Raw genomic sequence first — 25845 nt, 5'->3', positions numbered from 1 at the left:
CACAGGGACCTACACTCAGGAGAGTCCTATACTCAGACGGACCCTACATTTGGCTCAATAGTCTGCTATCAATATCCTGAAATTCTTAATAATTGTTGAACAAGGTACGCCTCATTTGCACTTCACACTGGGCCGCTCAAATTATGTACTCGGCCCTGCCACTAGATTGTGAGCTCCTTGAAAACAGAAGCTATTTGCTATTCTTTGAAACTCCTCCTTGGTTAGCACAGAGGACTCCTGGAAAAAGTACAGGTTTCTTAAATATTTGTTGAGTTTATATATGAATAGATGAAAAGATAAAGCATCTCATAGAAAAATAGTACCGTATGGCTAATTAACTCAGAAGAATAAGCTTTTGTTATTCTTGGGAGAGAGGGAAACTAATTGATAAAATCCTGAGACTACTGACCATTCCAAATAAATAACATAACATTTTCTAGGTTTCTTTTTAAGTTACCCAAACTACTCCTACTTTTGAGCCCTGCTGCCTCCCCGTTCTCAGAATGCAAAATTACGGTTAATGGAGCTTGCAATAATGCTATCATCTCCTGAGTTTTTGTGCCAAGCACTGTGTTAAATTCTGGGTGTCTTGGGAAGGGAAAGGGAGAAGCTGAGAAAACGTGAATCAAGCAGGATCCCTGTCTTCAAGACGCAATTAAATCTCACTCCTCTAAAATTTATATCAAAGATGAGTTGACTTCATGGGAGTGCTGCAGCAATGAATGGAGAATAAAGACATTAGACTTGGCCAGTGGCCCAGCTTCCTGAACATTTCAAATGACAAAATGTCTCAGCCTTGAACACAATTCCCTCACTATGAGATCTGTGGGTTCACTAGTTAACATTGGCAACCGACTCAGAGGTGCTCATGGAGCATAATAAACAAGTGGCTACTGAGGTGGGGGAGGTGCTTTTGCTCCCGGGTGTTAGAGAAGAAAAGAGGAACATCAGCTATCAAAGTGAGCCAAATAATTGGTGAAGAAAAATGTTCCTAGCTCCCGCTAAAGGCATGACGGGACTTCCAATGTGGCAACGACCACACACCAACCCTGTTGCCACATTATGTGCTCATTGCTAGGTTCTCAGAAACGGCATGGAAGCCCAAAAAGAGTTTATTGTGCTTTTTCACTTACTAGTTTTTAGCTACCCCGTACTGGCTGGTATAATATCAGTTACAAAATTAATAGAATCTAGTTGAAAACATATAAATGTCAATAAATTGGAAGGAAGGAGGGAAGGAAGGAAGGAAGGAAGAAAGGAAAGAAGGAAGGAAGGAAGAAAGGAAAAAAGGAAGGAAGGAAGAAAGGAAAAAAGGAAGGAAGGAAGGAAAGAAGGAAGGAAGGAAGGAAAAAAGGAAGGAAGGAAAAAAGGAAGGAAGGAAGGAAGGAAAAGAAAAGTAGGTGTTTTCCCAAAGTATGCACAAGGCAAGTAGAAGGTAACCCAGCTCCTCTCCATTTATAAGTGGTCTCTATGGCTTATGAATAAAAGTACATATTCCTTTTGGTATAACTAAATGACAAGAGATGACCTCATTTTTGTGGGGTAGTATTTATTCAATTGGTTAACTGCTAAGGCCCTGGCTCCTTCTACCTTTATTTAGATAATAGCAGTTCACACTTTGCCAGAACTGTATACTTATCAAAACATGTTCACATGGATTATCTCCACTGATCTTCACAAGAGCTCTGTGAGTCGGGTAGGGTAAGAAAGACCAGTCCTATTTTGCAGGTATACAAACTGAGTCTAGAGCAGGCTAGCCCAAGGCTACCGAGAGCCAGGCCTCTGCTCCAGTTCCAGTGCTCTCTGGGACCTTCCTCCTGGAAGCCTTTCCAAGGCAGTCATTTAGGTGAACCTTCCTCGAAGATCACTTTCTCACTTTTCCTTCCTTCTCCCTCCAAAAATTTCTCTTCCTTTGGCTCCTGTCTCATTTTGCACTTAAGGATCTTACTTTCAGGTCACCTTAGGTTGCTATTTAGTTCCTGTTTGTTTTGGGTGTTTGTTTCTGTTTGTGTTCTGGAGACAGAGTCTCACTTTGTCTCCCAGAGTACAGTGGTGTAATCTCAGCTCACTGCAACCTCTGCCTCCTGGGTTCAAGCAATTCTCCTGCTTCAGCCTCCCAAGTAGTTGGGAGTATAGGCCCCCACCACCATGTCCAGCTAATTTTTGTATTTTTAGTAGAGACAGGGTTTCACCATGTTGGCCAGATGGTCTCGATCTCCTGACCTCTTGATCCACCCACCTTGGCCTCCCAAAGTGCTGGGATTACAGGCGTGAGCCACAGAGCACAGCCAGTTTTTTTTATACTCTAAAATGGAAGATAATCCCAGGCATCTTTAGGCCTCAGAATATTCTTCTTTATTTGACAGGAGGTCTAAACCCTATAATGTTTTCTCTTGAAACTTGAAGTAATTTCTACCACCAGAGAAATTACTTTTGCAAAGATTCAAGCAAAGTATATTATAAAGCACTTAACTATAAACACTTTGGTGTGACACATTTCTAGACACGGGGTCAGAGGTGACAGACTTATTTCAGATACTCGAATTATCTAGAAGAAAAAAGAAACTCAAAGTATCTATAACAGAATAGATCCTGGGGAATCTAAGAAGATTGGATGTTGATGTTCTCCTTAGCTTTGCTTTATGAAGAAAGGGAATGTGTTCTGTTAAGAGTACAATGTTATCTGGAAGAACTGAAGAAGGTATCAGTGGGCTATGTTCAGGTCCAGAGACAAAAGAGCTATCAACTTCAACTAACCTGTGTGGTGCCTCAGCTCCTAGACTTACTGGTTGACACAACCTTAGGGAAATTATCTATGCAACAATTTCCTCATCTTTCAAGTAAGAATCACAGCATCTACCTTATGGGGTTGTGATGACAACTAAATTAGCTAGTGGCCAAGAAAATGCTCTGTATACTAAAAATCACTATAAAATATGTAGAATAGATAGAGAGAGATAATTGTTATAGTTTACTGCTCTGGCCAAGGGATGCAGGAATGAGTTAAAAAGGAACAGAGTGTCACGAACAGCAACAGGCAGGTGGCCAGGTTTCTCTAGGCAGAAGAGGATGGAGAGCTCAGGAGTGCATACTAATTGCTGCACCTCTGCTGAGACTACTGGCCAAATGACTGCCCAGCAGAAAACACAGTGTCCCTTTCCATATCAAAGGCCCTCTCCTAACGGGGCTTTCAGCTGCATACAAAATTAGGTGGACATTCTGATGCATCTGATGGTGCTGTTATGAAGATGAACTGTTAACTAAATTGCTTTGGTGGAATATGTATGCTAGGGAAGAGGTTAACAGTTTTCCTAGAACCATGAATGTCTTCTGGAAAATAAATGATTCTTATTGACATTTGAAATACAAATTGTCCAAGAGCAAAAATAGGTGTACTGGAAAAGAGTAAGTGTATTTCTAAATGAAAGAGTAAGAGAGAAAAGGGAAAGAGAGAGAGAGAGAGAACTTTCAGAGCAAGGAGCCCCTGCCTTCTGATGAAAAGTATTCAAGATGAAGATAAACTTCTCAACTTAATATCGAGAGTAATGAAACATTCATTTCCTAAAGAAAACTCCTGAAAGAAACAAGGATGATATCCAAAGTGAGGTAGCAAGTCATTTCTGGTGACATTTGTGGGGGAGCTGAAGGCAATTCATATTTGGCAGTCAAATCTGAATGAAGTAAAGGATATGGTTAAGAAAGGGACCTGAATTAATGTGCCTTTTACTTCTTCATAATTTTTTCAGCTTTGATAGCAGAAGAGATCTACACTTGAAAGTCCAAAAAATGTTGTTGCTATAGGAACAGGTAAACAGATTAGACTTGAAAGACCAGTTTAGGAACAAAGAATTTAATAGTCGGGCTAAGCAATTAACCGAGAAAACATTTAAGTAAGTATCTTTCAGGTTTGTTATTTACATATTCATTCCAGAAAGACAAAATGCTATTATTGAATGAGAGCATCACATTTTAACATTTTAATTACATCATTACTGGCATAAAAGACTGTGCTTACACAATTAGCAGAAAGACCTTATTAAACAGAAGTACACATTTCTAACTCTCTCTTGATTACATTGCAACTGAGAAATACAGTTTTAAATTCATCATGAGCATGAAAGTAATCTTTGGTTTTCCTACAGTTCTCTGATTTTCCTACAGATCTCAAGATAGAAACACAACTAAAATAAAGGAGAAAATGAACTACTGAAAGTTTTCTGTAACTAATCTCTATAATGAGGAAGCCACAAAAGTAAAATTCAAGAAGGAAACAGAAATGTGTGTAAGTTGATAATTGTTAATTTTGTATGTCTTCCCTGTCCAACAGACTCGGTAAACAAGATATGTGAGAAGAAAAGAAGGTCAAAGACCCAGCTGCACTCCTGCTTCGCTGCTGAACTTCTGCTTCTAGCTATCAGGGAATACACCACTCCTCACATTAGGGATTTCCTAAAATTGTTAGGTATTTCAAACAGAACTTGCTATACGGATGAGGCTCAAACCCGAATCATAAAGTGGCATGGTGCTTCTCTCCCTATCCGTTTTATTTAAAAAGAAAACATTCTTGATAAGATGAATACAGTATTTTCATTCTAGCAAACTTCTGCTGTCAGAGGTTACATTTACAGGATAGAGAGATTTCTCAAACATGATCTTTTCTCGTGTAATACCAGAGTGAAATTGCAGAGAAGTCTCTGTGTGTGGTGCGTGTGTGTGCATGTGCGCACACGCGTGTGTGCGTGTGTGTCTTGGAGGCTGAGGAGTGAGAATGGGAAGAAGGGAATGCGGCTAGAATCTTACCATCTCATTCTCTTCTCCTTCATTGAGCAAAGCGTGCTGGCCCTTCTCAAACTGGTCCCCCATGAAAAGTTATTCCACACCTCCTCCCTGACCTTGCCGGGCAGATGCTTCCAGGACGAACTCCAACTCGCCAAGCCACCGCAGCTCCTCAGCTGACTAAAAGAGTTAATGATCCTCCAGGTTAAAACTCCTCCTTGAGCACACACCTTCCCTCAACAAATGACAATACTTGGCACACTGAACTACTCCCACAAGTCACCCTCTGCTAGGAGGAATTTCTGGCTGCTGTCTGCTTATTGCATTCTCTCAGAGCAGCTGTCTCAAAGGAGGCTGCCCCCATGCCGATCTTTTTGTGCCCAACTCACAGGGAAAGAACTCATTGCCTGCCCAGTGCCTGCCAGCATCAGACCTCTGACTGCAAATCCAACAAGACAATACAGAGTTGGCAGGACCCTTCTCAGGAGTGAGAAGCGGGTGCAAGAACTCCCAGGTCACTGCTTTATTCAGATGGCCTAAGGAATTGGAGTGAGCGGAAGTGCACAGAGTCTCAGATTTTCTTTGATTAATGAAAGCTTCGATCCATAGGTTTTCAATACTACTCTCATTCATTTTGCTTACAAAAAGTGCAAATTATCACTAATCTGTAATCACATTTCCTTGTATATGCAAAAAACATTCTGTTTAATGGGTATGTGAAATTAAGTTTACTTTTTTGAAACACATGTAGAAAAAGAACAAAGGTATAATCAAACTAGTCTGTGTCACTGTTTTCATAAAATATTGATGGTTCAATACTTAAGGAAGTCTAGAAATAAAATATTCAAGTGACTATATGGCAAGACTCTTTTTTAATTTATTTACACATTTATTCAATAAGCATTGCTTGAGCACAGGGACTACATAAAAAAGTTAAGTCATATTTGCCACTCTTGTGTTGACGTACGGATTCAAACACCCCAACAAATATGATGGGAAGTGGGTTATTATTATAAGAGCTGGAACAGAATGGTAAGATAAGTGCTAGAAGTCCCAATGTGGTGTAGAGAAACACACCCGTACGCTAGCTCTGGCAAAATACCTGTATTCCAGCTGCTTTTCTGCACTGGCCTTGCTGTGTGATCATTTAACCATAGGAACTGGCTCTTCTCATCCGGTACCAGCCAACAGGACTGTTGAGAGGATGGAACGAGATCAGTGTGAAAGTACATTGTACAGCACTGATCAAGTGCTGTTAGGATTATTCAACTAAATGTGCAATTGAACAGTAGGTGTTAGGACAGAGGGGTTAAGGGCATATGCACTAAATTTGGAAGGCCTGAGTTCAAATTTGGACTTTACTAGGTGGTAGTTATGCTACCTTGGGATATAACAAGTTATATAAATTGCATTAGCCTCTACTTGCTCACATGTAACATAAAGACGATGATAACAGAACCTACGTCCTAAAACCGTTTTTTAAGAAATAGTGCCTGGGAAATAATAGGTGTTCAATAAAAGATAGTTATTTTTACCTTCACCATGTCCACTGTCCCTTGCTCAAGCCACATTAGCAATGGTATCTCCAACCTGACCCAAATAACCCTAATGTGACCAAGATCAATGTGTGTGTGTGTGTGTGTGTGTGTGTGTGTGTGTGTGTGTGTGTTGGATGTGTGAAACCTTGAGAAAATAGTAAAATATAAACATAAAAACTAAGCTAAGTAAATTCATTGTAATATTAATTACAAAATACTTATGTAGTTCTCCTAAAAAATTGCTAACACAATTTAACTGAATAAATGAAAATAAAATTAACATTTTATCACAGGGTCAAATTATAAGGAGTGCAGGGTTTCTTGGGGGGGTAAGAAAAATGTTCTAGAATTACTGATGACTTCACAAATTTGTGAATATACTAAACAACACTGAACTGTATGCTTTAAAAGCGTCAATTTTATGAAATGTGAATTGTATCTCAATGAAAAAATGTAATAAATTTTAAAAGCATATCTCAATTAAAAAAAATAAACCTCAAGAAAACTAACTAAACATTTATCAGCTTTACTATGCAGTAATTATATATTTAGTACAGGAAAAAAATATAAAACAAGGATATTCCAAATTTCATCTCAACTGATGGAGGTTGAGGAGTATTAGTATGTGACATGGCAAATGCATATCAGTGCCATTGGGCAGGTGAGAGAGAAGCAATTCATTCTCCTGTTTATTACCGGCAATATTTGCACTGTTTCCTTTTGGCTGGGTTCCTGAATACACTTGGCAACTCATGCACCATTGTGGGATTGAGATGTGTGTGTAACTGATTAAGAACTAGAGGAAAAACTGTGTACGAACTTACCACACTCAAATGAATCAGATCATGCTGTTACAATATTTAAGCCAAACTTGAACAGGCAAATATGTAAGTCCCTAAGAACATTAAAAGCTTTTATAAAAATCAAGTGTTTGTGGAAAATTATTTTCCACAACATGGTTCAGTAGAACTGAGGACTGCAATAGTGAGAGAGTTTCTTCAAGTTCCTTGGGAGTTCTATTGGTAAAACATCTAGATTTTATCTACGGCAACACTACGTATGGGCAGTACTCACCCTCATTTAGTGTTTTTGGTCTACAAAGATAAGCATATCCAGAAACAGGGCTAGATTGGGAAAGCAAAGAGAACATTTACCAAACACTCCCAGATATGAGGCTTTATTCTAAACAGTGTACACTCTCTTTTGCACACAATCCTGACAAACACCTCAGTGGTTGATACTATTCTGGCCATTCTTATTTGACAGACAAGAAAACACAGGTGCAGATATTAAATAATTTGCCTACATTCAAACCATTAGTAAGTGACAGAATGAGTTTTTGAACCTAAGCAAAGCAGCTCTCCCAATCCGTGATCCTAGCTACTAGGCTAATACCACTTCTACACATTTATTTGGCACAGCCAAAGTGCTCTGCAAGGAGTTCTGCATTTACATGACCAGAAAAGCCTCTTTGTGGAGGAAGCCTTTTGAGAAAGGCATTGCTTGAAAAGAGACAAAAAAGACTTCAACAGGTGGAGATGCTGAGGCTCAAACAAAGAGTATGCCCACAGGAAAGAGCATTTGAAGCAAGGGGGTCATCAGAGGGAGAAACACATGGCCATGTTCACAGCAAGTCTGTCAGCCCCACTGCAGCATGCGGTGTGTAAAGGAAAAAGGGGGGAGTGACATGTGGCAGGAAAATACAGACCAACACCATGCATGGAGGTCCCGAATGCTAGCTTTGAGCTTAATGCAAAGAGTGACAATAATATGGAAGGCAAACTGAACTCCATAAATATGCCTGTTGCTCCTGATCAGCCTGTGCTCTCATATTATGGAAATCAAGTGCTAAAGCAGCTTGGTCCTTCCTATGCAATGCTGTATTTATGTAGACAGTTTTCTTGAACCTTCTAAGTTACGGCTTCTATTTCTCTTTAGAAATTGTTTGATTTTAATTCAGCCTCTCTTTCCTTAATTGTGCCTCTTCAGTATTTCTATTCTGTACTGTATGTGCCTCACAGGTTGTAACGTTGCACAGTGAGAATGGCAGATGAGGATTTGGTATGGTCTGAAGTCTAATCTTGACATTTTGCTGAAGGATTCCATTCATTCATTCATTCATTTAACATGAGTTTGACTAACTTCACTATGCCAGATCTGTAATAGATGAAGAATAAAGATTTAATAAATTATGCTCCAGAAAAGTTAAGTCCATTAAGAAACACAATCAATACCAAAATATAAATTCCAGCCAGGTGTGGTGGATCATGCCTGTAATCCCAGCACTTTGGGAGTCCAAGGAGGGTGGATCACAAGGTCAGGAGATTGAGACCATCCTGGCCAAAATGGGGAAACCACGTCTCTACTAAAATACAAAAAATTAGCCATGCATGGTGGCATGTGCCTGTAGTCCCATCTACTCGGGAGGCTGAGGCAGGGGAATTGCTTGAACCCAGGAGGCAGAGGTTGCAGTGAACTGAGATTGCAACATTGCACTCTAGCCTGGCGACAGAGCAAGACTTCATCTCAAAAAAAAAAAAAAAAAAAAAAAAAAAAAAAAACTATATAATATGCTAATTACACAAGAATAACAGGAAGTTCAAGTAGGGAGTTAGACCAGGAAGCTCTCATAAAGATCAGAGTTTTATGCTGGCCTACATAAATGCAGATGGGTAAGGAAAGCACTATTAACAAAGGAGACGGAGAGCAAAGGCACGGACAAGGGCTCGCACACAGCCCATTCTGGGGACTACAAATTATACACATATATTGATACCCTAGAATTGAGAGGAATGTCCAAGAGGAAAAGTTCCTTCGATTATTCTCTGATTCTTTCCCTGCACTCATTTCTTCTCAAATACTCTCTCCCAAATTAGAATGAACATGGAAAACAGAAAAAAAAATAAATAAATACTTCGCTACCTCTGCTGATCTGGCATCTCAGATTGCTTTTGATTATTTCAGGAGCATGTCTGTTGCTCTGAGCAGTTCTCAGCCTCTGTGAGTGTCTATGATACATGTTCAATGGAAATAATGGCAGGACTGGTTTCTCTGCCAGGATCGTGGGGATGCTGATGCTTCACTTGTCTGCCCCATTTAGATTGTGTGATGATAAATGGTAATAATATTTCATTATATGTTAATTTCCATCTTTCATCTGAGAACTCACAGCATATTACAAACATTATTCTTCGCAACATCTCTGTGAAGTAGGGAGGTGAGTAATAACATCACCCCCATTTGAAAGCTGTAGAAACTGAGTCATAAAGAGGTCACAAAGAGCTGTTCAAGGTCATGTGTCTTTAGCACGGAGTAGAACCTGAAACAAGTGCAATATTTCTGCCTTGTCATCATTGCCAATAAGCTGGCTCAAGCTTCCTCCTCAGTCCTCATTACACAAATCTGGTATCTGTAAAGCACCTGAGACCTTAAATTATAGAACTTTATCTAAACTCAAGGCTTTACTGTTATTATTAATTATCCTAATCTGCCCCAAAATATAGTCTGGTAGCAAGCAAAGAAGTGATATCCCAAAGAGGAATTACCTGCCTCAAGGTGGTGGTGTAAAGTCTAATTGAATTAATTAATGTTTGTAAAACATTTAGCAACCCTTAGATTAAAGGGTCTAATACAAAGATCCAAGGACTCCCTCTTAATTACAGAAGAAAAGAGCAGGCTGATGCTATCTCTGCTTCTCAGAGATCTTGCTCTCAAACATCCCCGTTCAACACCAGGTCTGGTCTCCTACCAGTGGCTTGGGGGTGGTCTGTTGCTTCACTTTCAGAAGAGCCTTCTTTGCTCTCTGTTATTTCCAAAAATAAGAAATTGAAAGCTCCTCTCTGGAGGTAAGGCAGCTCCCCTTCTGTGAAGCTTACCTCAGTTGACAGCTGTTATAACAACTCCAGGTCATTAAAGACAACCTATAAAACAAAAGCCAAAAGAGTCGGTCCCCAGGCAGAAACTTCCTATCAGTGTACTTAATTTTGAGAACTTTTAACCTAAAAATTTGAGTATACAAAACAATACAAGTTAGGATATGATTATTAACAATCAGAGACTATTAGAACTAGACAGGGCCTTAGAATTACTAATTTCTCAGGTGAGAAAAACGTTACTGGACGACTATGTAATAGTTTGTTCAAGATCATAATCTGTGAAAGCTAAAACTCTCAAGTCTTACATATGATATACTTCACACAACATCATATTGCTACTCACTTTTTTTTTTTTTTTTTTGAGACAGGGTCTTGCTCTGTCACGCAGCTGGAGTGCAGTGGTGCAATCATGGCTCACTGCAGCCTCAACCTCACAGGCCCAAGGGATCCTGCCACCTCAGCCTCTCAAGTAGTAGGTACTACAGGCAAGAGCCACCACGCCCAGCTAATTTTTGTTTTTGTTTCCTGTAAAGACAAAAAAACATGTTGCTCAGGCTGGTCTTGAACCCTGAGCACAAGCCATCCACCCACATCCGCCTCCCAAAGTGCTGGTTTGCAGGTGTGAGCCACCATGCCCGGCTGCTACTCACTTTTCATAAAGAGATCAGAATAGGATACTCTAAGCCAGTCTCTGTAGAATATTTAAGAGGACCTCATTTGCAAAATATTGATTTAAATAGAACTTTTCCAGAACGCACCAACCGTATAAGGCCATGGACATGTCACTGAATTGTAGAGCATATCGTATTACTTAGGCAAGATCCAGAGGGCTTAGGACATAGCATGGGGCCCACCCACTGGGGTGAAAATCTGTGTTTGGGGAGCTGACAATATTGCAGGTGCTTGCAAAGGAAATGCAATCTATCAGGCAATTTCAGCTCACAGCAATTTTTGCTTACAGCTCAGGGGAGCAGTTGGCCAAGGGGGAAGGAGAGAAAGGCCATAAGTCAGAAGCAGAAATACATCCAATAAACAGAGTCCAGCGATGGGCAGGTAATACTTGGAAATCCAGACAGGAAGCTGGCTCCATGGAGTCTGTCCTCTAGAGGCTAAGCTCCAATCAGAAACCTCAGGCCTGAGGCAGAGCTCCAATTCCGGGTGGGAGCCTGGCATGGGAAAGGCCTCTTTACTCCTAGGAAAAATCTGGGGCTCAAGGCAGGCTGCCAGGCAGGAACTTGGGAACAGTAGTACCCACAGGGGACCTTAGGCTTGGGAACGGGGCAAGAGCCCAATTAACAGAATCAGGGCACTGCCTCTGGGCAGACTGGCTGGGAGTGTGGCTGGGTGATGAGCTGCAGAGAGCAAGGCTGGGCTGGATTCAGTGCCCTTGCCATGGGCCTGGGATGACCCAAGAACTGGGCTGAGCCCCCTGGGGAAAATCAAGAACATGTTCCTGCTGGGGATGAAGAAAGGGGAAAGGCTGGGGCTCCCTGGGCCTCTGTGTTTGCCTTTCTTCCAAAAGTCCACTTCAGGATTATATATGCCTGGTTACCTCTTTCATCAGCAAGTAAGATGTTCCACAGAAGGGCGGAGACTCTCAAGTGGATCAATCAATGATACTCTGAGAGGGGAGGGTGAAACTGAAATTAATGACAAAAGAAGTTCAGAGCCCTTCTTTGTGTATTGTACATGCCCTAAGCAAACTAGTAATGAGAAATGTCATTTCCTAATGGAAAAAAGAAAGTAATAAAATAGAACTAATGCACCTCCTAGTACTCAGACCCTCTCCCTGTTAGTGTAGCATGAAAGGGGGATCTCTGAGGTTTTCTAGATCTCCCGCAATCCATCAACCCTGCCAAAGCACTTCAGATAAGCCATCTCAATAAAACTCTGCTTGCCATGCAAATGTAACTTTAAAATAAGCCCCCCAGCTTCCAATCTAATCTCTGTCCCTATGGAGGTCATTGGGGGTTGAAACTGTCTTTCCACATCCCTCTTTTGCACACCCCTGTGAAACACACAACTGGACTACCTGTGTCTACCATGGGAATATTACTGTACTTCTCCCTTCTCGGGAAATGGAGTCCAATCTTCTCCTTTCGTCCAGCCTTTCTCTGGCACCAGGATACTTTGCCGCTGGCTGGCTGCATGCTTTGTTGGTTGTTCTGTTTGTTCATATCTCATTGACCCTAGAAGATGTGGCAGAGAATAGCAGTTCCTCACCAGTGCGGTGTGTCAGTCACCCTGGAAGCTCTCCTAGACCCCACATGCATGGGTCCTGACCCAGACCTACCAAATCTGAATCCCTGGGGTGGGAACCAAAAAAAAAAAAAGCAAACAAACTACATTTTTACAAGTATGGGTTATGCTGTACTTATGCTACTTTAAAAATAAAAAGGAAGATAAAAGAATAAAGTAGATCAATTGTCATAGCAAGATGTCCATGATACATTAACTGCAAGTTGTTACAAAACACTATTATTACATGATTAATGGATTGTATTATTAAATGCATTCATCAGGCATTTTTATGAAAATGGAAAATATCCGTGTGTGTAATATAATATACAGGTAGATATTTAAACAAAAGAATTCATGGACTTGGGATTTTATCCACCGTTCCCTGTTCTCCTCTGCCATTCACATCCCAAGCCCTAGGTAAAGTGAAACCAATTTCAGATATAGAATCATACTGGTTATATTATGGCTCTATCATTTGGTAGCCATAAAAAATTTGGCAAGTTGCTAAATTACCCTAAGCTTCAATTTTTTTCACCTTTGAAATGAGATGTAATACCATTACTCCGTTATATGGTACTGTTGTAAGGACAAATAAGATTGTATACATGCCCAGTCTCGTGTTAGACAAATTATAAGAAAGACTTTTTAGGGAAAAATTAGTCTTACAAATTAAACAGTACTTGAGAATTTTTTTCTTTCTAAAAAATTAGAAAATGGAGAAAACCACAATTGAACAGTTTTATATTAATCTTTCTTACTTTAGAACAGGAAAGCTTATACCTGTTTTACCGAAGGGTTGCTTGAAGAGGGTCAGCCCATCAGCACAAGAGCATTCAGGGAAGGACTGGCTAACTCTGAGAGCTCAGTAGCTTGATCTACCTGCCAAAATGAGAGAAAATGAGAGCCAGAAACTCAGGGCCCCAATTCTCCCCTCCTAGACCTAGTATCCGTATATTAAACTACTCCTTCCAATGTTAAGAACTCCACACAGAGGCCAGGCACAGTGGCTCACATCTGTAATTCCAGCACTTTGGGAGGCTGAGGTGGGCGGATCACCTGAAGTCAGGAGTTTGCAGACCAGCCTGACCAATGTGGAGAAACCCAGTCTCTACTAAAAACACAAAAAATTAGCCTGGTGTGGTGGCACATGCATGTAATCCTAGCTACTGGGGAGGCTGAGGCCGGAGAATTGCCTGAACCTAAGAGGCAAAGGTTGTGGTAAGCTAAGATCATGCCATTGCACTCCAGCCTGGCCAACAGGAGCAAGACTCTATCTCAAAAAAAACAAAAAAACAAAAACAAAAACTCCACAGAAACCAAAGTACTCCAAAATAACAATAACTGTTTGCCTAACAGTAAATGATCACCACGCACTGATTTCTTCCTAAGCACTTTGGCCAGGTGAGGTGGCTCATGCCTGTAATCCTGGCTACTCAGAAGGCTGAGCTGGGAGGATCGTTTGAGTTTGGAAGGTCAAGGCTGCAGTGAGCTGTGATTGTGTAATTGCATCACTGCACTCGAGCTTGGGTAATAGAGTGAGATTCTGTCTCAAAAAAAAAGAAGTTTGCTGGCCAGGCACGGTGGCTCATACCTATAATCCCAGCACTTTGGGAGGCTGAGGTGGGTGGCTCACCTGAGGTCAGGGGTTCGAGACCAGCCTGACCAATATGGAGAAACCTCATCTCTACTAAAAATACAAAATTAGCCAGGCATGGTGGCACGTGCCTGTAATCCCAGCTACTCGACAGGCTGAGGCAGGAGAATTCCTTGAACCCAGGAGGTGGCGGTTACAGTAAGCCAAGATTGCGCCATTGTACTCCAGCCTGAGCAACAAGAGCAAAACTCAGTCTCAAAAAAAAAAAAAAGATTTGCTTTATAAACCACAGAATACATGCCTAAAATGTTTTCTTATTTTTAAAGATTATTTATAGACTATTTATTGTTAGGAAAAATATTTTATTTCTTAATTATTTATCATCTGAACAAGGTAGGACATGTTAGCATCAAAGAGCACTGGAAGGAGGCAGATTTACAACCAGCCTCTGGCAATCTCACTGTCTAACTGGGGGCAACCCCTGCTGTTCAAATGATAGAAAATGAGAGCCAGAAAAATTACATTCTAATACTTCTAAGTTAGTATTAGAAGTTGAACAGTACCTGAGAAATTTTTTCTTCCCTAAAAAAATATAAAATGGAGAAAAACACAATTAAACAGTTTTATATTAATTTTTCTTATTCTTAGAATAAGAAAGATCATGCCTGGTTCATGGGGGGACTGCTCGAAGAGTATCAGACTATCCGAACAAGAGCATTCAGAGAAGGCCTGTCTAACCCAGAGACCTTGCCACCCTGGTCTACCTGCCTAGTTGGGCCTTGCTAGAAGCACTTGTGGCTGCCACCTGCAGGCCTCCTTCCAGCCTACATGCCTTGTGGCAAAAGTTGCATGGCATTTGGCAGACTGGAAAATCATGCGAATATTCACGATCTTGCCAAAATCCCTAATCAAGGGTGAACAAGCTGTTAAGAGAAATTCAACTATTCCTATGCATTTGCAGAAAGTTTTGAAGGCGTTTATCTCAAGGAACAGGAGATTTAGGAATTACAGGTTGGTCATCATCAAGTATCTGACTATATATCACCTAAGATGGGGTTGAAACTAATCCAGTGATTTCAGGCTAAGAACTAGGATTAACAGGTGGAAACCACTGCCTCGTAGTTAAGAGTAAGGGCTGCGGTCATCTTGACTGTGGTGATAGTTCCACAAATATACCATGACCTGTTTTATACTTTGTATATGTGCAGTTTATTTTATTTCAACTTCGATAAAGTAGAAAAGAGTATGAGCTATAATGTCAGATAGTTTGGGTTCTAATTATTGCTTAGACACTTACTATCAGTGTGATCTAGAACAAGGATCCCCAACCCCTGAGCCATGGACAGGTATTGCAAGAGGTGAGCGGCAAGTAAGCCAACAAAGCTTTGCCTGTATTTACAGCCACTCCCCATCACTCCCATTACCCGCTGAGCTCCACCACCTGTCAGAGCAGTGGCAGCATTAGATTCTCATAGGAGTGCAAACCCTACTGTGAACTGTGCATGTGAGGAATCGAGACTGCATGCTTCTTGAGACTCTAATGCCTGATGATCTGTCACTGACTCCTATACTCCCAGATAGCACTGTCTAGTTGCAGGTAAACAAGCTCAGGGCCCCCACTGATTCTACATTATGTTGAGTTGTATAATTGTTTCATTATATATTACAATGTAATAATAATAGAAATAAAGTGCACAATAAATGTAATGAGCTTGAATCAACCTGAAACCACCCCCGCCCCACCCCGCACAGTCCATGTAAAATTTGTCTTCCATGAAACTGCTTCCTTGTGCCAAAAGGGTTGAGGACTGCTGATCTAGAATAAATTATTTAACCTCTAACAGATTTCTTGGAGTCAATATGAAGTTAGGTGAGATAATGCATATTCCATGCTTTATCTGACCTAATCAATGTGTGGCAATCATTTATTGTTAGGCAAACAGTTACTGTTATTTTGGGGTACTTTTTCTGTGGAGTTCTTTTTTATTTTTTGAGATGGAGTTTCACTCTTGTTACCCAGGCTGGAGTGCAATGGGGCAATCTCAGCTCACCACAACCTCCACCTCCTGTGTTCAAGCAATTCTCCTGCCTCAGCCTCCCGGGTAATTGGGATTATAGGCATGTGCCACCATGCCCAGATAATTTTGTATTTTTAGTAGAGACGGGGTTTCTCCATGTTGGTCAGGCTGGTCTCGAGCTCCTGACCTCAGGTGATCCACCCACCTTGGCCTCCCAAAGTGCTGGGATGACAGGCATAAGCCATTGTACCCAACCTCTGTGGAGTGCTTAGCATTAGAAGGAGTAGTGTAATATAAGGATACTGGGCCTAGGAGAGCAGAATTGGGGCTCTGAGTTTCTGGATCCTTTGAAAGGGCATCAAGGAGCACTGGAAGAAGAGAGATTCATAACCAACCTCTGGCAACCTCACTGTCTAACTTGGGGCAAACCCGGTTGCTCAATTAAGAGAAAATGAGAGCCAGATAATTTTGGCATTGAAAAGAACTTTTGAGTGTGGCTGGTCTTACTTCCACCCAGTGGTCCCAGTCTGGCCATGAGATATTCCTGCTTTCCTCATCTCCCGGCTCTCAGTTCCCCTGCAGAGAGCTCCTTCCCCCGCCAGCACTCTGTTGGCATCTGACAGCAGGGGTGGGGGGTCGGGGATTGCATACCAAACACTATTAAGTGGTTAAGTATTTAAAAACAGGAGGTGAGAAACACATTCATTTCCTGCTTCTTGCTGTCTCACTATGTGATGTTGAACAAGTCATTCCACGGCTCTGAGCCTCAGTTGACTAATCGGTACAATGGAACTGATATTATTGTCCTATTCTTGTGATGTTGTAAAGTGCTTATTTCTGCTCAGCACAGAGTTAAGTGCTCCATTAACGCCAGGTCATGAGACTATATGAGCATCATGAGAGGCAGTAAGTAAAATTAATAAATATAAAATGGAATGCCCAAGTCCTCAACTCATGATCCTGTCCAGCTGCTGAAAAGAGAAAGCCAAAGGGCTTTCTTCCTCCCCAGATAATTCAGATACATTTTAGACAATGTTCTCCAGGGGTAAAGTACCTGCCTTTGTTCTCCTAATCTACTCTTTTTGCTACTACCCTAAATTCCACTTTTGCTTACTGAATTTTTTGTGGGGGAGGATGGAGTTTGGCTCATTATCCAGGATGGAGTGCAATGGCACAATCTCGGCTCACTACAACCTCCATCTCCCAGGTTCAAGTGATTCTCCTGCCTCAGCCTCCTGAGTAGCTGGGATTACAGGCATGTACCACCATGCCTGGCTAATTTTGTACTTTTAGTAAAGACAGGGTTTCCCCATGTTGGTCAGGCTGGTCTTGAACTCCCAACTTCAGGTGATCTGCCTGCCTCAGCCTCCCAAAGTGCTGGGATTACAGGCAGGAGCCACCAGGCCCAGCCTCACTTATTGAATTTAATACCTCAGTAATTATTCTTAATTTTGTCTCTCCAGGTTTTCCTTTGCTTTGATCTTTTTAGCCCATATGATACAACAGATGGTTTTCAGCTTATACCTTCCCCAGATCTGAACACTTCACGTGTGCAGGCGGCAGCTGGCCTGCCTCCTTACTAAACGTACCAGCGACCTATTGGCCCAATATTCTGCCCTCAATAATCTGTGGCTGCTCCTGGGTATGCAGCCTGGAACCTTCTTTGCTGGGGCCTCTCAATCCATAGAATATGTTAGGCATCATAAGAGCCTGGCACCCCTTTCCCTCTATCCCTAAAACATCACACACATCACAAACACAAACTCACACACACACTATGGGAGCATGAGCCCTGGTCACACATCCATTAGAACCAATGGTAGCAGCTGCCTCACCATTCCTTTCCATTACATCCCTCACCCCTTTCACTTGCTTTTTGGAAGGTCTCTTGCTAATATTTTCAGTCCTTTTAGTTAAGGCGCTATCTCTGACCCCAGATATCACTCAAGAAGCCTAATGTTGTGGTTAACAATATTTTCAATTACTACTAACATATTTGATGGCATACATATGTTAAAAATGAAAAGAAGTGTTCTGGAAGATCATTTGTGAATATTTATCAATGAGAATATATGTGTAATAATGATACCTAGCAGGAATGTTTGCCATGTACCAAACACTATTGCTAACTCATCTTATTTTCCTATCTTCAACTCTATAAAACAGGTACTTTTGTTATTACCACTTTATTCCACTTTTAGAATTCTCTTAAGTGAATCATCCCAGATTTATTCAAATTGTATGTATATAAAAATTTATCACAGCATTGTTCAAATTGAATTATGTCCACATAATAGAATATTTGCAACCATTAAATATCAGAATTTTTGGGAATGTTTAATATTTTGAAAATAACAATTTGATATTAAATGAAAAACAAGATATGCACATTTTATATACAACATGAGCCCAATATTATCCATGGATACATAAACCAAAAAAGAAAACAAAGAAAGAGAAAGGTACAACAAAATTCTGACAGTGAATATCTCTGAGAGGGAGATTTTTTTTACTTTATTCACTTGTCTCTGCCATCCAATTTTCTACAATAAGCAAGCTTTAATGTTATGATCAGAAAACGTAAATGTATTAAAAATATATCTTGCTATAATTTAGTTACGTTCCACTTAATTTCTGCTAGAGCCCCAGTCTCCTGAGTGTCCTCAGGAGCTTCACAATCTCTCTGATGCAGTCTATGAGATACACTTTCATCTTATTTCCAAAGAAGAGAACCCAGAAATGTAAGAAAGTTTAAATTTACTCGAATTATACAGAAAGTATCCAAATAAAGCAACCTATGGTCATTTGGTGGCAGGAAATGAATCCTCATTAAGGACCCACTAAACTTCCTGCATTTAGCTACCATGTGTTAGGTTTTCTCTTTTCCACCAGGATATTTTCTTCTTCCAGGACTGTTTATCTCAGTGATATTCATGGTTTCTTTCCTCCCCACCAGCCCCTGTCTCTCCCAAATCTCATTGGCTCTGTTTAAAGCCTGCCTGAAGGCACCTCCAAACAGACTCCCTTTCATCTGACCTGTGAGCCGGAACAGAGCTGCCTTTGGTAAAAGAGGGCCACCTGAATTACCCTACTGTCTTTTAACTACCAAAAAACTTTGACAAACAGTTTATTCCGGGGGGGTGGGGGGGGCCTGTTTCTTTCTCTAGGGGAAAAAAAATGGAACTAAATACAAAATCTTTCATCTAATTGCAGTAAAAAATAGGCACTTCTCTTTCACTTTAGCCATTCTAGGCATATTGAAAGGAGCATGGATTTGCAGTCTTCCCAGATCTGGACTTAAGGGTCAGGCTCTACAATGAGCTAGGAGAGCATGTGCAAGGCTGTGAAGGTTGTTTATCTACAAAATAGGACTGATAAGTTTAAGGACTGTTGAAAGAATAAAAATGGTACATAAATGATGACATAAGTATGCACAAACCTAGCACCCAGATCTTTGTTTCAAATGCCGTTCTCCAATTAAAAAAAAAAAAAAAAAAAAAGCTCCTGGGAAAAATGGCTGAATCTAGGACTAGAGAACTAGAGACACAAATATAGAAGCTGAGCCTCTTGCACTGTCAGAAAATACAAAAGTACTTAAAAAAATTAAAAAGGATGGGTCAAATGGATACAAAGAGAAACTGAAGGAGCTCCCAATGTTGAAAGTTGAAATCATTTGAGCAACAAAATAATATTAGTATTGTTTTATGATCCGAAGTACAAAATAAATATTTGTAAACCCACGCTGATATAAATAAGTTATAGAATAAACAAACGAGTGAGAAGAGATGAATCTCTCATGCAGAAGAATTCAAACATATGTAGACACTGCACACTCGCTAAATGTGGACTATTCATAGTGATTTCCTCCCACAGAGTACAGTATAGAAAAGAAGAAAAAGGGAAACTTTGCAGTGGGGAAATTTGACTGACACTATGTCAGCCAGCCAGGTGATCAAAGTCAGTATCGACGGTGACAAGTCACGCTGAGAGTATGCTATCCTTAATAGAATGGGATAGGAATGGCATTTTGCCACTATGCACTTCCTTCCAAAAGCCCAGAATTCTAGTCTAATCAGAGAAAAATGTCAGACAAATCCCAATAAAGGGACATGCTACAAAATACCAGTCGCATAGTCCTTAAAATTGACAAGGTCATCAAAAACAAAAGAAGTTTGAGAAACTGTCACAGCCAAGAAGAGCCTAAGGAGACATGACAACTAAATGCAATATGGTGTCCTGGGTGAGATCCTGGAAAGGATGAAAAGCATTAGGTTAAAACTAAGGAATTTTGAATGAATTATGAACTCTAGTTAATAACAACATAGCAGTATTGGGTTTTTGTTTTGTTTTTGTTTCTGTTTTGAGAGAGGGTCTCGCTCTGTCACCCAGGCAACCATAGCTCACCGCACCCTCAACCTCCCGGGCTCAAGCATTCCTCCCATCACCGCCTCCTAAGTAACTAGAGCTACAGATGCACACCACCACGCTTGGCTAATTGTTTTTTAAAAAAAAATTTTCGACTGGATCTTGCTATGTTTCCAGGCTCATCTCGAACTCCTGAGCTCAAGCAATCCTCCCACTTCTGGCTCCCAAAGTGCTGGGATTACAGGTATGAACCACTTCACCCAGCCAGTATTGGTTACTTAATTGTGATAAATATACCATACTTATGTCAGATATTAACAATGAGGGGAATTGGGTGTGGGGTATATGAGAACTCTTTATGCTATCATCACAGTTTTTCAATAAACCTAAAACTATTCCAAAATAGAGAGTTTATTTTTTTTAAATTACACATATAAATATGCTTTGTTAGCAGGGCATAGTGGCTCATGCCTGTAATCCCAGCACGTTGGGAGGCTGAGGCAGGAGGATCACTTGAGCCCAGGAGTTCGAGACCAGCCTGGGTAACAAGGCAAGACCTTATCTCTACAAAAATAAAAATAAAAATTAGCCAGGCATGGTGGCACATACCTGTAATCCTAGCTACTCAGGAGGCTGGTCTGAGAGGATTGCCTGATCCCAGGAGGTCAAGGCTGCAGTGAGCCGTGATTGTGTAATTGCACCACTGCTCTTGAGCCTGGACGATAGATCGGGGCTCTGTCTCAAAAAAAAAAAAAAAAAAGTTTGCTTTGTAAACCACAGAATATATGCCTAAATTGTTCTTTTCTTATTCTTTTTAAGATTATTTATAGATTATTTCTTATTAGGAAAAGTATTTTATTTCTTAATTATTTATCATTATAACAATATATGACATGCTGATTATAAATAATAAACTAACAAAATCTCAATGTATTTTTACTGCATTTTTTAAACTTTTATCCTTGACAAATGGGAAGGGGAAACTATCAGGGTGATAGTGAACAGGCTGGAAGGATAAAGGGCTGGACTAGAGGCCTGATACCACCACAGTCTTTACCTTATCTTCTCCTCACACAATTAAACTCAGCCTCTTAGCATATCTCATTCTTGAGTGAAGCAGGAAGGCAGTAGCACAGCAGTGAAATTCACAGGCTTTGAATTCTCACAGACCAGAGCTTGCATCCTGGTTCTGTACCACATACCACTTGTATGGTCAGGGGAAAATATTTATCTCTACAAGCTTCAGGCTCTTCATATGGAGCCAAAGGGTAACAATATCTCCCCTCAGGATGGTTGCCAATATTAAATGAGATGATGTATATACAATGCTTTAGCAAAATGGTAGCCATTATTATTATTAAAGGGATGTAAAATTTGACTAGACGTAGTTGTAAAAGCAAAGTAGAAAATAAATATCCTGACGGGCACAGTGGCTCATCCTTGTAATCCCAGCACTTTGGCAGGCTGAGGCAGGTGGATCACCTGAGGTCAAGAGTTCGAGACTAGCCTGGCCAACATGGCGAAACCCCGTCTCTACTAAAAATACAAAAATTAACCGAGTGCGTTAATGGTAGCGCGTGCCTGTGATCCCAGCTACTCAGGAGTCTGAGGCAGGAGAATCGCTTGAACCCGGAAGGTGGAGGTTGCAGCTGCAGTGAGCTGAGATTGTGTCACTGCACTCCAGCCTGGGCAACAACAGCAAGACCTCATCTCAAAAAAACAAACAAACAAAAAAAAAAACGATAAATATCCATGAGTTCAAAGAGAGATATGAATAAACAATTGAATAAAATAAATGGGGAGAATAGATAAATCTTCTGTACAGAATTCCAGATAATTTATGCACATAGGACTCCTCAAAAAGGGCTACATAACTCCCCACTCCTTAACGTTTTAGCTGCTGGCAGTGACTTCCTCCCACAGAGTACAGTATGGGGGGCTGCGGGAGAAGTAACTTTACAGTGGAGAAACCTACCAAACATTGCTCAGTCAAGGTGATGAAGGTTAATATTAAAATTGACAAGTCATGCTGATAACATGGTGTGATAAGTATGAACTTTACCTCTATGGTCTTCCTCCCAAAAACCTACAACTCCTGTCTAACCATGAGAAAAACATCAGACAAACCCAAATTGAAGGGCATTCTATAAAACACCTAATATCCCTCCAAGCTGTTAAGGTCGGCACAAGCAAGGAAAATCTGAGGACACAGCACAGTCTAGAGGAACCTAAGGAGACATAAATATTCAATCTAATGGGGTATCTTGAATGGAATCCTGGCACATAAACAAGGACATTAGGTCTGTGAGATAGCAGAGGACGTTAGGTAAAACTAAGGAAATCTGAGTTATGGACTTTAGACTTTAGTTAATACTAGCACATCAATACTAGTTTACTTGTTGTAAAAAATGCACCATAATTATGTAAGATGTTAATGAACGAGGAAGCCGCCCAGGGAGGCAGATGGCTTGGGCCCAGGAGTTCAAGGCCAGCCTCAGCAACATGGCAAAACCCCACCTCTACAAAAAGTACAAAATAATAATAGCTAGGTGGCACATGCCTGTAGTCCCAGCTACTCAGGAGGCTAAAATGAGAGGATCGCTTGAGCCCCAGAGGCGGAGGTTGCAATAAGCCGAGATCATGCCACTGCACTCCAATCTGGGGTACAGATTAAGACCTCGTCTAAAAAACAGTAGGGGAAACTTACAGTGTTTGGGATCTATGGAAACTCTCTATCCTATCTTCATAATTTTTCTTTAAGTCTAAAACTATTGTAAAATAAAAAGTTCATTTTTTAAATGAGTCGGAATAGAATGTTTGTTACAGTAATTGGGAACTACCTATTTTAAATTTACAGCAGCCTTGTCTTTGTTTATTAATTTGTTAAAATTGAAAACTCCATGATAGCAACGTGAGGATTTCGATCTAGATTGACGGCATAAACCAGTTTAGGTTTTAAAAACAAACAACATCCTCGGTTTAGTAGGGCACCTCTGCCCCCTAGTGTCTTAACATTCAATCTGCATTTAGTAGCGAAGGACAGCCTGCATGCTTTGTTTGATGTTTCAAGGTCTGGACAAGAGTCGAAATATTCTCAGAGCCTCTGATCTCAGAGTAGGATCATACTCCAGTTTGTTCGTATACGCAGAACTTTGCACCGCTGAGTGTTCCCTGAAGAAATTGGTACATGCACGTGAGGGCAGGAGGGCAGTTTGATATGTGAATAGAAAACCTTAAAAATGTGTATAGGGGCCGGGCGCAGTGGTTCACTCCTGTAATCCCAGCACTTTGCGAGGCCGAGGTGGGCAGGTCACTTGAGGTCAGGAGTTCAAGGCCAGCCTGGCCTACATGGGGTAACCCTGCCTCTATTAAAAACACAAAAATTAGCAGGGTGTGGTGGTTCACACCTGTAATCCCAGCTACTTGGGAGGCTGAGTCAGGAGAATCACTTGAACCTGGGAGGCAGAGGTTGCAGTGAGCCACGATTGTGTCACTGGACTCCAGCCTGGGCAACAGAGTGAGACTCTGTCAAAAAACAAACAACAACAACAAAAAGCCTAGATCTCAAGCCTGAATCTGATTCTGTAACGGGACAAAACGTGTGTGTGTTGAAGGGGAATGTGTGTGCGGAAGGGAGCGGTTGATGAGTATGAAGCAAGAGGGTAATTTGCATGTAGGAGTAATATGATTAATTTGTAGCCAGTGAGCAGACTGTGGTAAAATAAAGATGACCACATATGCCCTTCAATCTGGAAGCCTCTGTGACTACTTTGACCAGTAGAATATGGCACAAGTGATAGTTAAGGCTCAGATCTTAAGAGACTGGCAGCTTCCACTGCCTGTCACTTGGAATACTTTCTCTAGGCATCCACTATGTCAAAAGAGAACTAGTCTGAGAATATTCTGCTGTGTGAAAGTGCAAGCTAACCATGTGGATATGCCATTTGAACAAGAATATAACAAAATGGTTGTTGCTTTAAGCCACTAAGCTTTGGGTAGTTTTTCATGCAGCAATAGATAATTGGAAGTTTCCTCCCTATAAAAGGAATTAATACTATTCTTGTGCTATATAAGATGAGCTATAGTGAAAACTGCAGCAATATTAAATTTTAACTATCGTCATAGAAGTTTCTAGAATTACTATGGAGGAGAAGGCTTTTCTGTATAGGAAAATACTTTGAAAAGCCCATTAGGAGTAGAAGGTGAACTAGAGGATGAGTTGACAAAGAGAAATAAAAGATATAACCAAGCCACTTGAATTTGAATTGGACAAGAATTTGGACGTAGGAAAGAAAAGAGAATACAAAAGAAAGCAGAAATAAGGGAAGAGAAATGGAAGAGAGGCAAGAAACATGGCCAAAGAACAGAGATCAAGTTTCAAAAATAACTGAAAGACTTTTTTAAAACACAGGCATCTAACAAATTTCATGTTGATTGTATATCCATGTGGAAAATCTCTCTATTTCTCCAAAATTTCCATAAAAATTTCCTACCAGTATAAATAACTTTTGTGACATTTGTGTTTTGTTTCTAAGTTTAGGTGGAAATTTTTTTAAGTATCTGAGTTCTACTCACAGGTTGACTTGGTAGAGAAGAAGGATAACAGATGCCATTTCCTAAACTGAATTATTGAGACATAGTGATTTTTAACCAGAAGATATTTTGCCCCCAAGAAATACTTGGTAATTTCCTAAGGGATGGTCTTGACTGGGACAGGGACTAGGACGGGTCAGGGAAGAAGGGCAGCCATTGGCACCAAGTGGGCAGAAACCAGGGATGCTGTCAAAAATCCTGCAGTGCACAGGTTAGCCATCCACAAGAAAGAATTTTCCAGCCTAAAATGTCAATAGTACCAAGATCTAGAGGAAGCCAAAGATCTGAATCAAAAGTGTCCATGAGAATCTAAGCCTCCTGCAGAATTTACAGAAATCTTGAAGAAAACATTAGACTTTCTACAATCCATGGAATGTGGTTTGAATCATTCTTATGTAAATTATCTTATGTAAATTAATTCTAATTAACCTCTGGGTTGCCCCATCAAATAAGGAAAACAAATCAGTTAAAGTTCTTAATTGCAAGTAACAGAAACAAACGCTGGGGAAATTGAGCAGAAAAGGAATGTATTAGGTAATAGTGGGCAGCTCGTAGAATCTCTGGAAAGGCTGAAGAATCTGGCCAGGAGGCTAAGCAAAACAACAAATAAAAAACAACTTATACAAGCATCCGATAGAATGGTCCATGAAGATATCAGCACCTCTGCTACTGGCACAAACACTGCTGGAATAAAGGAAGATGAATGTTCTAGCTATCAAGATAGAATGGATGCTTCAAAATAAAGGAAGGGGAAAGAAGCAGGACCTCAAAATTTCATTTTGAAAACACATAAATATCTTTCAGTCTTAATATGAGAAAGTGAAAATTCAGCCACGTAAGCCCAA

At 40.6% G+C, this 25845-nt stretch overlaps 1 protein-coding gene across 2 annotated transcripts in view; it reads right to left on the bottom strand.

Moving 5' to 3' along the window:
• Positions 1 to 25845, bottom strand: part of ATP13A4 (ATPase 13A4) — a 175571-nt gene that overhangs the window by 135973 nt on the left and 13753 nt on the right. The window contains exons 3-8 of one of the 2 annotated variants that reach the window (XM_032298227.1): positions 13211 to 13309; positions 11742 to 12378; positions 9091 to 10234; positions 7389 to 7438; positions 5879 to 5969; positions 4801 to 4956 (exon numbers count right to left, since the gene is read on the bottom strand). In XM_032298227.1, the coding sequence (XP_032154118.1) occupies positions 4801 to 4863 (63 nt within the window). In that variant the 5' untranslated portion in view covers positions 4864 to 4956; positions 5879 to 5969; positions 7389 to 7438; ... (1 more) ...; positions 11742 to 12378; positions 13211 to 13309. Of the gene's footprint in view, positions 1 to 4800; positions 4957 to 5165; positions 5857 to 5878; positions 5970 to 7388; positions 7439 to 9090; positions 10235 to 11741; positions 12379 to 13210; positions 13310 to 25845 lie in introns of those variants that run through there. The other variant, XM_032298228.1, reaches the window with a different exon arrangement.

Source organism: Sapajus apella, unplaced genomic scaffold (genome assembly GCF_009761245.1).
Source record: "Sapajus apella isolate SASKATOON/1434 unplaced genomic scaffold, GSC_monkey_1.0 scaffold38, whole genome shotgun sequence".
In the NCBI taxonomy this organism is placed as follows: Eukaryota; Metazoa; Chordata; class Mammalia; order Primates; family Cebidae; genus Sapajus; species Sapajus apella.
This window is presented reverse-complemented; position numbering and strand designations above follow the sequence as displayed.